The sequence below is a fragment of the Glandiceps talaboti genome, chromosome 2, assembly GCF_964340395.1.
Source record: "Glandiceps talaboti chromosome 2, keGlaTala1.1, whole genome shotgun sequence".
NCBI classification, from domain to species: domain Eukaryota; kingdom Metazoa; phylum Hemichordata; class Enteropneusta; family Spengelidae; genus Glandiceps; species Glandiceps talaboti.
In genome coordinates this window covers 16,581,298-16,594,141 of record NC_135550.1, presented here as the reverse complement: position 1 = coordinate 16,594,141, position 12,844 = coordinate 16,581,298, and the positions used below count along the sequence as shown (strand labels likewise).

Genomic DNA, 12,844 nt, shown 5'->3' with positions numbered 1-12,844 from the left:
AAAACAGGAAGAGTAATCTCTTGGCTTCTACTCCAAAGTGGCCATTAACCACTGTTATCTTGGCCTCACTTTAAGTTTAATACCAGCCTCAGGCATCAGCATTCCTGCTTTACCCAGCTTTGGAGGGATCTATGACAAAAATGCAAATATGAATTATGATTAAAAAGATAATACACATTAATATATTTCAAAACGATATCATGTACTATTTAATAGCAAACTAGAATACTGGAAACTCCAAAATGTCAATTCTAACTCAGCTGTATCATTAGTGACTGATATGAGTATAACGTATACAATATTAACTGCAAATCTTGATACAAAATTTGGAGGTACATTTTTGGGGGGCAAATTTATGATTGAAACCTCACCAATCATCAGTTAACAATGAAATATTCACCAATTACATCTCATCTCATCCTATAGTTTTATGAATGAACGCCGAATAAGAATCAATATTTTTTTCAAAGATATACCTCCGTCTCGGCACAGGGTTCAAAGGTGAAGTTCTTGAATGCGTGGACCAATCCAATCTTGGCTTCTAGTAAACCAAACCTCATGCCAATACAGTTACGTGGTCCTGCTCCAAATGGTAGCCATGCGTATGGATGTCGTTTCTCTTTCTCTTCTTTTGTGAATCTACAAAAAATATAAAGTAAAAGCTTAAACCAAGTTACGCATGTAAGCATCCTACCTTGAGGACAACTGGTTTCATTTCATTTCATCATTATATCTGATGGAAAAGTTTGATGTCTTGAAAAGCTTAATATGCTATTGTACCCAAACAGTTAACACACAACGTACACTACAAATTTTGTTTTGGCTAGATTACAGAGAATCTAACAATGATCGACCTCTTCCTAGAAAGTAGTATATCCTGTACCTTTCAGGATCAAACCTCTCTGGTTCAGGGTATATTTCAGGATTGTGGTGAATTGCATAGACTGCTACATTTATAACCATTCCATCCGGGATGTTAAAACCACCAATGTTGACGTCCTCATTACATACACGATCAAACCTAGGAAAGAGTTGAACACATAGAGCTAGCTGGAACAGTTGCACATTTCAAAGATCGTCAACTGGTGTTGCACAACATACAATGCAGTTAACTTTTCCATTTCTGCAAACTAAGTATATAATGGTATGATGTTGCCAAAAGGAGCTGGACATGATGGTTAATTGACAGCCTGCATATTATATTCAGTATAGTAATTGGTACATCTATTCCAGTAAATGACATGTGAATTCACTGAAATGCTAAGCATATATATTGTTTGTTAAAACTGTATGTGTGCTTCGATAAACCAGTACATTAAACGATTTGATTTTTAAATAGACATAACAAATACAGGATACATTTAAATGAACCACATATAAAGAAATCCCAGCATTAGAATATCCTAATCTAGTCTGAAAACACCATATATACTAACCTGCCAGCAGGAGGGTACATTCTAAGGGTTTCAGAGATCACCATGTCCAGATAGGGCATCTTAGAAACAGCCTCATAATTGGGTGTATCATAGTTTGCCATGACCTCATCTATTTCAGCTTGAAGTTTAACCTGGATATCATGATTTGTAGCTAAACAGTAAGCCGCAAACGACATAAGGGTACTAGTTGTTTCATAACCAGCCAAGAAGAATAGTAATGACTGCAAAATATGACAAACAATAGGTGATAATCTCAATCCATGGGGTTTACTCAACATGGTATATCTCCCCTTCCAAGTAACAAAAAGTCAACAACAATGTAGTATTGCAAATTTACAGTGTTTGGTAGATTGTCTGTACAGTTTTCTACATCTATGATGTATGATTTGAGACAAGTGTGAACATCTAAACTGATCTGTAAATGATTGCAAATCAAATGTAACATCTCTGCACATTTCTAATTACACCTACTCTACTATACTCTCACTATCAATACATAGTGAGAACAAGAACAATTACTATTAAATGTCAACAGCCCACCAATTTGCTTGGTCTTGTTTGAAAGACTATATTGCCTGGCATAACATTTACTTTCCATAATATTGACATAAACTTTTTCAATAGACTAGATAAAAAGTAAGGGTACCTGTGCAAGCATTTCCTCGTTGGTAAAACCTTTGTGAATGTCACACGTGTCTGACCTGCCATCTTTGACAAGTTTGACACCATTTTCATCTTCTTCTTGTTCATTGTTTTTAATGAACTCTTCATATACATCATGGGCATTCATCATCAGCTGTAGAAGATCAGTTCTCTGCAAACAAACACACCAAGAAGATTGGTGGTGATAATCCAATACCACTAACAACCTGGTTGTATGAATTACGTCACCAAGTACCCCAAAAGTTAAAACGCCAGGTCAAGAGACAGTGTAACTGATACCGTAATACGATTAGAGACGTTTTCAGGTAGATAAGGAGATTTGGTTGTAGTAGATTGGAGAAAGGTATCTTTTCAGTCAATAAAAAGTGAGTGTTCAGCCATCGGAAGAGAAGACTAGCCAAAGAAGGCAAGACAAATCAGTTTCATTCCGCCATGAAAAATAAAAGAAAACATCAAATCAAATCACTGATCGAATGCTCACTGCCCACTGTGGTCCATATAATATCAAACAAACACAGCACACCTTTGGGCTAAATGGGTGTACAAATGGTGTTTTTCTATACTATCGGTCCCCCAAAATATTTCACAACTCTACATGTATACCCAGTGATGATGATTGGGTTCTATCAGTTGCTAGACAGGACTCAATATTAGCATAATATATCTAACGTAACAAAAGTAACCACAAAATTTAGAAAGATGCAGACTGTGCCCCCCTTTAACCATATACACACAGAGTGACTATTAAACATTCCAATTTGAAAGAGGACACTCAGAGACATACCTTCGTGGCATTTTTATCAACCATTCTAACATTAATAGTTTCTTCCATCAGGTTGACAAAATAGTTGAGGATACTCCGAGGGACAATGCCAATTTTCAGCCAGTTCAAAACTGGTACTAGAGGGGGGCAAAAAACTGTAATGAACGGTACAAAGAAATGTCAATAGCTATAAGTAAAGATTAATTAAAGTATATGTTGCGCAAACAAAAGTTAAAGTGGTCATATGGATTAAAAAAGGGTACTTCAACTTCATAGATCATAAATACGAATAAATCAAATATTTTTCTCCTTTTTTCTTTTACGAGTAGTCACACTATAAATACGATTTGATTTAATACCTTGACCTCTTTCTGTTGATTTGATGTGGTGGAGGTTATATACTCACACATAATCAGTATGGCAGGGTTTAAGAGTCCACCACTGAATGCTTTCTTAGCATTTTCAACAAATGGATGTTTTGGGTGTTCTTGAGAATTGACACTGACACCAAAACCAGCACTGCCAACACTGTCTACCACAAAACAACCAAATACACTGCAAAGAAAAATATATACAGGAAGTTCCAAATGATGTTAATATAACCATCAGCCTACAGCAGGATACGGGTCTATTTGTAAGGGAAAGCTAAACATGAATTGTTTGTAAGTGAAAACAAACTAGGATATATAAGTTTTGTCAGTGAAGATTAGAATATTTAAGTCTCCGCTTACGTACAAGTTTTATCCTGCTAAGCATTCTGGTTTCCATATTGGTATAGGCACTTGTGCTTGTCCCTCTGAGTCTGTGCTAGAAATGCCTGCAGATAAATGTATTTACACTTTCTTCCTTGCTGGTCATTTAAACTTGATGAAATATATGAACTCATCGATAGTAAAAAGAAACTTTGATTCAATAACATGTTTGTATACTTACTCCTTGCATTGTATTATTGTTCCTTCTTTGCAGAGTTTGTCTAAATTTTTCTGCATGATATCTGCGCAAACACTTATAAGTGGAGACATCTGTACAATACATGGAGAATTTTACATTTTGGTCAGAACTTTCAATAAAAATGCACAGTAAGTCAAAAAAAGTGTTTATGGTACACACAAAAACAAAACAAAAAAATATATAAGAAACTCCCAAAAACAAAAATAATGTATTGTTTACAAATGTTCTTAGTGAGCCAGTCTTAAATATATATTATCTGTTATGTGTGTTTTCTGCGGTCGGTATATTGCATGTCATAAAATGAAATATCTGACTATAATAACTAAATGACGTTGCTAATATTTGTAACAGTTACAACCACATTACCAATTTCATCTTTGATGCACTAAATGCAGGCGTTAACGTGTTTCTTGTTTTCTTCCAGTGACCATCAATGAGATTGTTAAGTGCAGAGTCCAATGGTTTACTTTCCAAGGGTAGTCGCTGTATAAAGATAGTGTTAAAATAAATGCTGAGTTTGGTTATCAAAACTCCCATCTTTCATGTTAGAAAGAGTAACTAAACTAATGTGCAATTTCATAAGCTGAATAAGGGTGAGCGGCTTAGTCACCAAGGCATTATTGCACGCACTTTCTTTCTAATTTCCCTAATTCCTTTGCCCTAACTGCTGTCAAATGGGTGGCGTATCTAGACTCTATTTGAGGCACGTCTCGTTTTTTTTTAAATTTTCATTGATTGATATATTGCTTGACTGACTGACTGACTGACTGACTGACTGACAGTATGATTGATAGATATAGCGACAGCTAAGAAAGTATAAGAATATAACATTATATTTGCATTCCATACCCTTTTGTTGTAAAATGATGACGATTTCTTGACACATATCTGTTTAACCATCTCTGGGTCAGATACCACAATCAAAGGAGAGCGACCTTCAAAAATTCTGATAAAATGCAAGATAGATGTAATATAAATTTCAACAACAAACGATTATATATGAACGATTTGAAGGGGCACAAGCTGAGTTTATTGGCTTTGTGGAGTAATGTTTGCTGCATATTTAAAGTATACCCTATATATTTGAGGACACTGAACCATCACTTGCAATTGACTGAACCCAAACTTGGTAGTAAGAATTGACGTAATTCATTGTAAGTGTAAAATAATGTCAAGGAAATCCCTACCGTGCAATCCACTGTTCTAACAAATTTAACGACAGAGGACAATGTGGCGTGCATCGACATTACATAGTTTAATCATAGACCCTCCACCCAGGGTCTATGGTTTAATGGAGGTTTTACACAAGTATTTTCTCTGGGGTACAAAAATCTTATAAACTCAACTCGTGCTACTTTAACATTCACATCATGTTTTAAATCTGTAATTGAATGTTTGATTCTTTTTGAGTTGTTTTTGGAATTCGTTTTTAAATGCCCGATCGATTTGTTTCACTTAGCTCTGGAAAAGTTTATTTGTGATTTGCATTACATTTATGAAAAACTCGTCATCAAATGTACAAAACAAATACATTTTAAGCATGTAAAGCTTACCCAAACAATTTGCCATACTTTTTAGTCCATTCGACGTCTTTTTTTGCCATACCCTGCCAACGGAAATAAATATAGAAGACACCACATTACATATATATACACTTTGAATACAAGTATTAACAAAACATAATATTGCATAATTGAGTCTTTTATTGATCGCTGCACTAGCTGAAACTGAATATAATGTTGCATAAATGAGTCTTTCACCGATAACTGCACTAGTTGAAACTGAACATAATGTTGCATAAATGAGTCTTTCACTGATAGATGCACTAGCTGAAACTGAACATATGTTTTGAAAATGTTTCCGAATCGCTACATACAATATACAATAACTTATTCGTAATATCTAACACCATGGAAAGAATTGAATCACTTACGGGCGAACATATTTCTTAGCTTCATACATAAATCATATCAAATTCATTTTGGGCTCACACCCAAAACATCAGCGTCTAGATTGACTGATTAACATGTAGAATGTTTTATTATTGGTATTTTACCAATTTCTATACTGTAACAGTAGTTTGTGGTTGTCTGATCGGAAACTGATTATACAGATACAAATTAGTGCAGTTTTAACCTACATGTTTGGAGTGTAACACATACACTATTACTCATTATATTATTTTATATTTATATGATGAAACCAGTTAATACTTTCAGGTGAAAATCAGTAGAAGTTTTCTCACATTGCTGATCAGCTCAAACATGTTTCCAACAAGCGGCAGTGGTTTAGGTCCGGGTATACCTAACTTCTTGAAGGTAGAGAACGTCCATGTAGCATACCTAAAACAACGTTGAGAAACATGAACAAATGAATCAGCGGTATAGTTTACAATTATAGGTTTCATTAGTTTTGTAATAGCTATTCATAATTTGAGCTCGCCTGCTACAGTTCGTGGCATGAGTTCCAGATGACAATTCTGATCAGCTTTTCTGTTTTTCATGCTTTTCCGATTTTTTTGATCACATAAATTTGCCGGACTTTATTTGACGGTGCAGTAACATGCATTAACGTAGTAGAAGCTCTTATATGTGAATTAATCAGCGTAACTAACTTTCGTAATTTACGTCAACTTGAACTCTGCACTAGTTTGCTCCCTCATTCCCATGAACCAGGGTAAATGTATACGGCTCTCGCGCTTGTTGGGGGAACTTTTTCCAACGTTGGCCCAAGAGACCAGTGTTTTGTACGACGTCAGTTGGCGATTGCAATAATTATTTAATAACAGAGATCACACCAGTCACATACAAGCTCAGTTATGCAAAGTAGCTTATTTATCTTATATTTATTTGAAAAACCTATCGACAATTCTAGTGTATATGCCTCGGCATTTGCCGTTTCCAAATTTAAAAAGAAACATTTCCATAATTTAGGCTTCGGTCTTTATTGAAAGGTTACTGAAAATATGGCCACAGATATATCACGCGTCTTATCACTTGTTATGGATATCTTTTACGGTATTTATTAACTTTATGACAATATACACCTCTTATTTGTATTGGAATTTGCGTCCACGTGTACATGATCATAGTTCAGTAATATGTCTACAGTCAGCAACAATTAGTTCACATTTTTTTTACAACATTGCAACATCCAATCTGCTCAACATGTACACTTCCATTGATGTTCGCCTATTACTGTCTACCTTATTTGAGCGACAATTTGATAGTCCATGTGAAACTACGTCTAGGAATACATGATTTTGATGAATTTGATGAATGTACTCATTCAATTGCTACTAACTGACCTCTCGTATGGCATGAAGTTCCATATTGCTTTGGGCAAAACCACTCATGTCATGATCAAATACCAGGTCTCCCGACACTACGTCCATTATTGGACTAAGGATATTCCGTCGGGAAGAAGGGAGTCTGTATTTTAAAGTTTTATCCGTTCTTCTCTGCTTGTTATTCAAAACATACCTCGTAGCAAGCACAAATTCTTTTGGATGTATTTGTTAAATTTGTTTAATAAGGGCACAGATGAAATCATTTAAAAGCCTATCAAATCGCTATATCCAAGCCAGACTTCCCAGTATACCACTTTTACTTCTGGTTTTATTATTTACATAGGAAGCGATACATCTTATGGTAAATATCTGAAAATCGAATTTCGGGTTATCCTTGTTTTGCATGTGTACATATAAAACGACTCTGCCAATTATTGATATTGTTTGGTGGTCCGAGATATGATTAAAGGGTCATGAACACTAGTTTTTGTGTTCACGCTTGTTAAACTCATCAACGACGATGACCATTGCATTTTAGACAACCCATTAATAACGTTAATGGGCATTAATTATTTTAAAGAAATTATTCGGAGTCACAACCCAAACTGGGCAAAAACCGATGATGAAATACATGCATGTTTGCTGACTGGCCTTCATATCTGCTCCCTGTCTGACAACATATAATTCATGGTTACAAGTACGAGATAGTTTGGACGCCACACAGTTTGTATTTTACAATTCTAAATCTCACTCAAATCGACTGTACTCACAAATAAAGCAAGAAAATAACTGCCACTACAAGAGGAATGGTCGTTGAAAACCCAAACAGTTCCATTGTTCAAAATCTTGCAGTCTTCTTCTTGAAGTATCGTTAGGACCCGAGTTCAGCAGTCCGGCATGTTTCTCCGTACATCTAAATACTGTATGCACACGATGGTATCCACTTATATAGGTCTACAGTATTTCATAGTATGGTGAAATATCTTGGTTTACCATTAATGATTACCCAAATATAGGGTCATGTGTCTACCCAAATAACAATGACGGGTCAAATTGATAATCCTGACACGAGTCGCGTGGATTGCCGATATTCTGCGGTTTATTTTTTTTATCTATTTTTGTAGCAGCCATGTTTTTCATGTATCGTAAACACAGATCAGACTGTGTAGAATCTTTATTTTGGGCACAAGATGATTTATGGCAGTGATAAAAACAATGTGTAGATCTTCAGGAAAATTTGGAGAATGAGCGAGATATGAGACTGTTATATTATATGTACTACATAAGGCAGGGCCTGGGTTGTAATTACAGGCAACATCAGTACAGCGAGAATTAAAATGGCCATATAGATGACAAATGGGTGTTTATTTTGGATTTTTAATTCAAAAAATTACTACTACCGCTATTCTTTTATCGGAGTGTCTAGTACCACCCCGGTGTCACTAGCCCGCCCTCACTGGAGTGGCACGGTGGCAGTAGCCGTTCCTCGTGCCACCGCCCGAGATGTTTCTCGTGGCTGAACATTTCCCAACAAAGGAATCACACAGAACTCACTGAACACTTTCATTGTACCTTAAAACACCAAATGGACACCTGTTATTTTATTTCTCGTGCAGCGCACAGTCAAAAAGTCTCCCTAGCGGCAGCCATTTTGGGGCTTGTACGTGTACAGGAGCTAGGACAACATCAGAGGACAAACATGTCACCCTTCGCCATTATCACCAGGTATACATATTGCAATCTCTTCTGTTCTATTTAGGAATTACAACCAGTATGTGAAAATTCTCGTGCAGCGCACAGTCAAAAAGTCTCCCTAGCGGCAGCCATTTTGGGGCTTGTACGTGTACTGGAGCTAGGACAACATCAGAGGACAAACATGTCACCCTTCGCCATTATCACCAGGTATACATATTGCAATCTATTCTGTTCTATTTAGGAATTACAACCAGTATGTGAAAATTCCAGCTATAGCTATCCACAATATCAATTGTTCATTTCTTATTCCACTAAATATAGAGTTGCGGAAGTTTCGATAAAGATTGATAGTATTGGCTACCTTGACCCACTTCATTATTTTCTCAGTGCACGGGAGTTTGAAGATGATAGATGTCTTCTGGCAAAAGATGGTTTTATACCTCAGTTACAGAGGTGTTGGGTTGATGTCCTCCACATTTTGCAATGCGTTTGTAAAGGTATTCAAAGGTATCCATCCGTTTGTAAAGGTATTCAAAGGTATCCATTGGTAAGAGAGAGCTAACACTGCATCCACACACACCCACCCACAAACCAACATACATTAACCATTCATAAGCACACAACCAAAAAGCTGAACACACACATCAGCTGAATTTGCAATGCATACTGTTACTAACAACTCATAGTTCTTCTACACAGTTTTCTTTCCAGATTTCTTGCCAACAGGTTGGGGGTGGGAAAACATCAGTTATGGGGCTACTTTTATTAATTATCACGATCTTTACAGATTTATGAACAGTGGGGTACTCTGAAGAGAAACATCCAGTGAAAATCTCACCAAGTGACAAACAAAGGGACTTATGATCCAGAAAAAATCCCATGTAATAGCATTGTATTTGAGTGTAAGCACTTGTCAAGCGTAAGGGGTAAGAATGGACGACCACCTCAGTAATATTTAACATCTAATTGCGTTTGTTATTTCAAGAATCATCAAAACAGTATAAAATTACTATCCTATCAGAAAATCATACCCATCCTGTTCCTTCAGAGCATTTTCAGTGGTATGTACAAACTAGAAAAGTCAACCAGGAGGAAAGTAAAGATGTTGGAGACTTGCTGAAACTGTGCGTGAGCATGTCGAATATCAAGGATTATGTGGAAAGTAAACCAGGCAAGGTTGTCCTGTAAAGAGATATTCATAACCTGAAACATAAGATGGATGAGCATGACCCCAAGGTACGTCTGAAGGTCAAATGGTCCCTGATAAGTTTATTGAACTACAAGAAAATGATCCAAGAGCAACTACAGTTATAGAATAGTCTCATGAAGACGAACTTGATCTTGTCCTATTCCAAACAAGTGAAATGCAAAGGTTGTATCCGGAAGTACTCTTCATGGATGGTACGTACAAAGTTAACATTGAAGGTTATCCACTGTATACACTATTAGTTGAAGATGGGGAAACTACTGGTCGTGCAGCTCTTTATTCTTTTGTTAAGAATGAAAAAAGGAAACTATGGAGACATTGCTTGACCAATTTGCCAATCATAATGCAGTCAGTGGCGTCAAATTTGTATTTATTGATAAATACTTCACAGAAATAGCCCTTAAGAAAGCTATTCCAAATGCCACTATTCTGTTGTGTACTTTCCACGTGCTGAAATACCTGAGAAAAAAGTTAGTGATCTGGATATATCAAGGAACATTAAGATCGATATAATGGAAATAGTGAAGTCAATGGTATATTCGTATTCAGTTGAAGATTATCAACAAAATGACAAAGAATTGAAGGCAAGATGTCCCAAAAAATTCTTTCTACCTTTGCTAGTAATCTGGATGGATGTAAGGAAATGTGGGTACATGCTTACCGGAAAAAAATACCCACTCTTGGTAATAATACAAACAATATGATCGAGTCACTTAGCCAGAAACTAAAGTAACATTAAGAAAGTCAAGTCATTCATTCATTCATTCATTTCAGAAGCTGTAAGTAATCGTTTAAATTTCACAATACAGTCGGGACAAAGAAGACGGTATGCCTCATTTGCACAGGTTAGATTAGATGCTAAGCAAGTTGATGTGGAACTGTAGCCAGCATCTAGTTAATAAACTTTATGCCACACCAGCCGTTGAAAAAATCTTGAAACAAATTCAAAAGATGGAAGACAATACGTACATTTGTCCGCTGTCAAAGTGGTGAGTGCCATTGATAGTGTCTCTGAACATGAGTTAAGGTAGATGAAAAGACATACAGAGTGAGAAACGATATGACAAAGTGTTCATGTTCTTTCCATCACAATTACATATTACCATGCCATCAGATCGTTGCCTGTCGACAACACAGTGCAGACACCCTTGCTCATCGATGATCTAATTCCATCAAGGTGGTGAAAAGAGATTCCAGTAAACAGCAGAGGGAAAAACGAAGATTATGAAAAGGGACAAACCAAAAGTAGGGAAATTAACAGAAAGGCACAGTATTAAATAGCTAGTGATGTGACAAAGGATATTGCTTCTTTCCTGGCAACATGTGGAGAAAGAGTTTCATGAAAAACTTAACACCTCGAACACTTTGTTTAGTTGTTGGCGAAATAACACATCCGTCAACGTAGTCGAAAAAACAGTCCCAATGAGAAAGGACCCAACCTCACCATCCAGTAGCCCTAATCGCGATCCAATTAAGAATGCTGAGGACCAGGTAAGACCATCAAGTTCGGTACCCTCTACCAATGACAGCCATTCACTTGCTAACATTGGAGAAGGTATATAAGAACTTCTCTAAACCATTCTGGAAATAACAATGACTCTCCGGTAGTGAAACTGGTGTAAATAACATAAGTAGTATCAGGAACCAGCCACATATTGCTTAAGTAAAACACAGACGTGGTAGGCCAAAGGGAACAACAATTCCTTTTTGGAGTTTTTCAAGCTCCACTAAACGTAAAAACAGAAAATTGTCTCTGAAGAACAAACAAATGAACCCCATGAAACCATGGCTGCCACAGCTTGGGCTGGAGAAAAGATATTTAGAGACATTTGATTTATTCGTCTTTATGATTTATCTCAATTTGTAAATTTATGGACAATTTTCTACGTGAAGATGGACCAGAATGCAGTGGAAAAGACTCCCTAGGTCACTAGAATTTGATCTAAAACGTACTCAAAACGATTATGTAAATTATATATCAAACCGGACTCTAAATTTCAGTTTCATTTGTATATATTCAAGTATGAAATGTAAGTTATTTATGATTGTTTTGATTGATGTCAATTAAAGTCATGGTAAAAAAGCAATATTCGGTTAGCATCCTTCATTCCATGGGCTACACATTGATTCAAATCAGGTAGTTGCTAACAATGACTGTCAACTTGATGATGTTATCATGAATACTGCACAAAAACTGATGTCTTTCCAGTTTCCACAGGTAAAGGGATGTCAATCAACTATTTGCACATAAAACATAACTTTTCAAGCAGGTCACCAGAGATTTGGTTCAAATTTTGTATTTGGGAAGACACTGGCTGACAGTCGTCTCTGATATTGGCTTTACAGATGTATCAGTTAGTTATTATGACAGTTTGAATTGTGATGTTCCTGGAGGTATTCTAAAGCAATTATGTGGACTATCAGTTTAAATGCAACAAGGTGGAACTGATTGTGGTCTATTTGCTACTGCATTTGCAGTTTCCCTTTGTTCAGATGTTCCCATCAATATGTTTAACCAAAATGAAATGAGGCAGCATCTTATTTTATGTCTTGAAAAAGGAGACTTCATTCGGGTTTCCAGAATGTCATCCCTCAAGCAGGGAAAGGAAAGTAATTACTAAGAATACTAGAGTTTGAGATATTCTGTCACTGCAGACAACACAATGCGATGGTTGTGGTGAATGGCTTTATGGTGATTGTGATGACAATATTGCAGGTGATTTTTTCACCAATAAGTCTGCCAGCTGTGTTTGTAGCCGGTGCTGTTGGGAAAACACGTGTCATATGAAATGTGAATAGACAAATGCATTCTATGTAAAGATGCAAGTTATTTATTTAAT

General features: G+C 36.3%; 1 protein-coding gene across 1 annotated transcript; it reads right to left on the bottom strand.

Annotated features, from left to right (window-relative positions):
* Positions 1 to 54: 54 nt before the first annotated feature.
* On the bottom strand, positions 55 to 7,937 carry LOC144453564 (cytochrome P450 3A29-like). Its single transcript, XM_078144884.1, has 13 exons — positions 7,873 to 7,937; positions 6,059 to 6,155; positions 5,367 to 5,419; positions 4,663 to 4,759; positions 4,180 to 4,296; positions 3,796 to 3,884; positions 3,269 to 3,417; positions 2,884 to 3,017; positions 2,083 to 2,250; positions 1,437 to 1,657; positions 884 to 1,021; positions 477 to 639; positions 55 to 129 (listed from the first exon to the last, which is right to left on the bottom strand). Exons 1-13 carry the CDS (start codon positions 7,935 to 7,937, stop codon positions 55 to 57), a joined length of 1,566 nt encoding a protein of 521 aa, XP_078001010.1.
* Between the last annotated feature and the right edge of the window lie 4,907 nt (positions 7,938 to 12,844).

Bases quoted from the DNA above. Each gene is read 5' to 3' on its own strand.
- LOC144453564 (XM_078144884.1), bottom strand. From the start codon at position 7,937: ATGGAACTGTTTGGGTTTTCAACGACCATTCCTCTTGTAGTGGCAGTT. The intron at 3,018-3,268 runs GTGAGTATATAA...CGTTCATTACAG, and splicing joins CCCTGCCATACTGATTATGT to TTTTTTGCCCCCCTCTAGTA. The intron at 130-476 runs GTATATCTTTGA...TTTTTGTCATAG, and splicing joins AACCCTGTGCCGAGACGGAG to ATCCCTCCAAAGCTGGGTAA.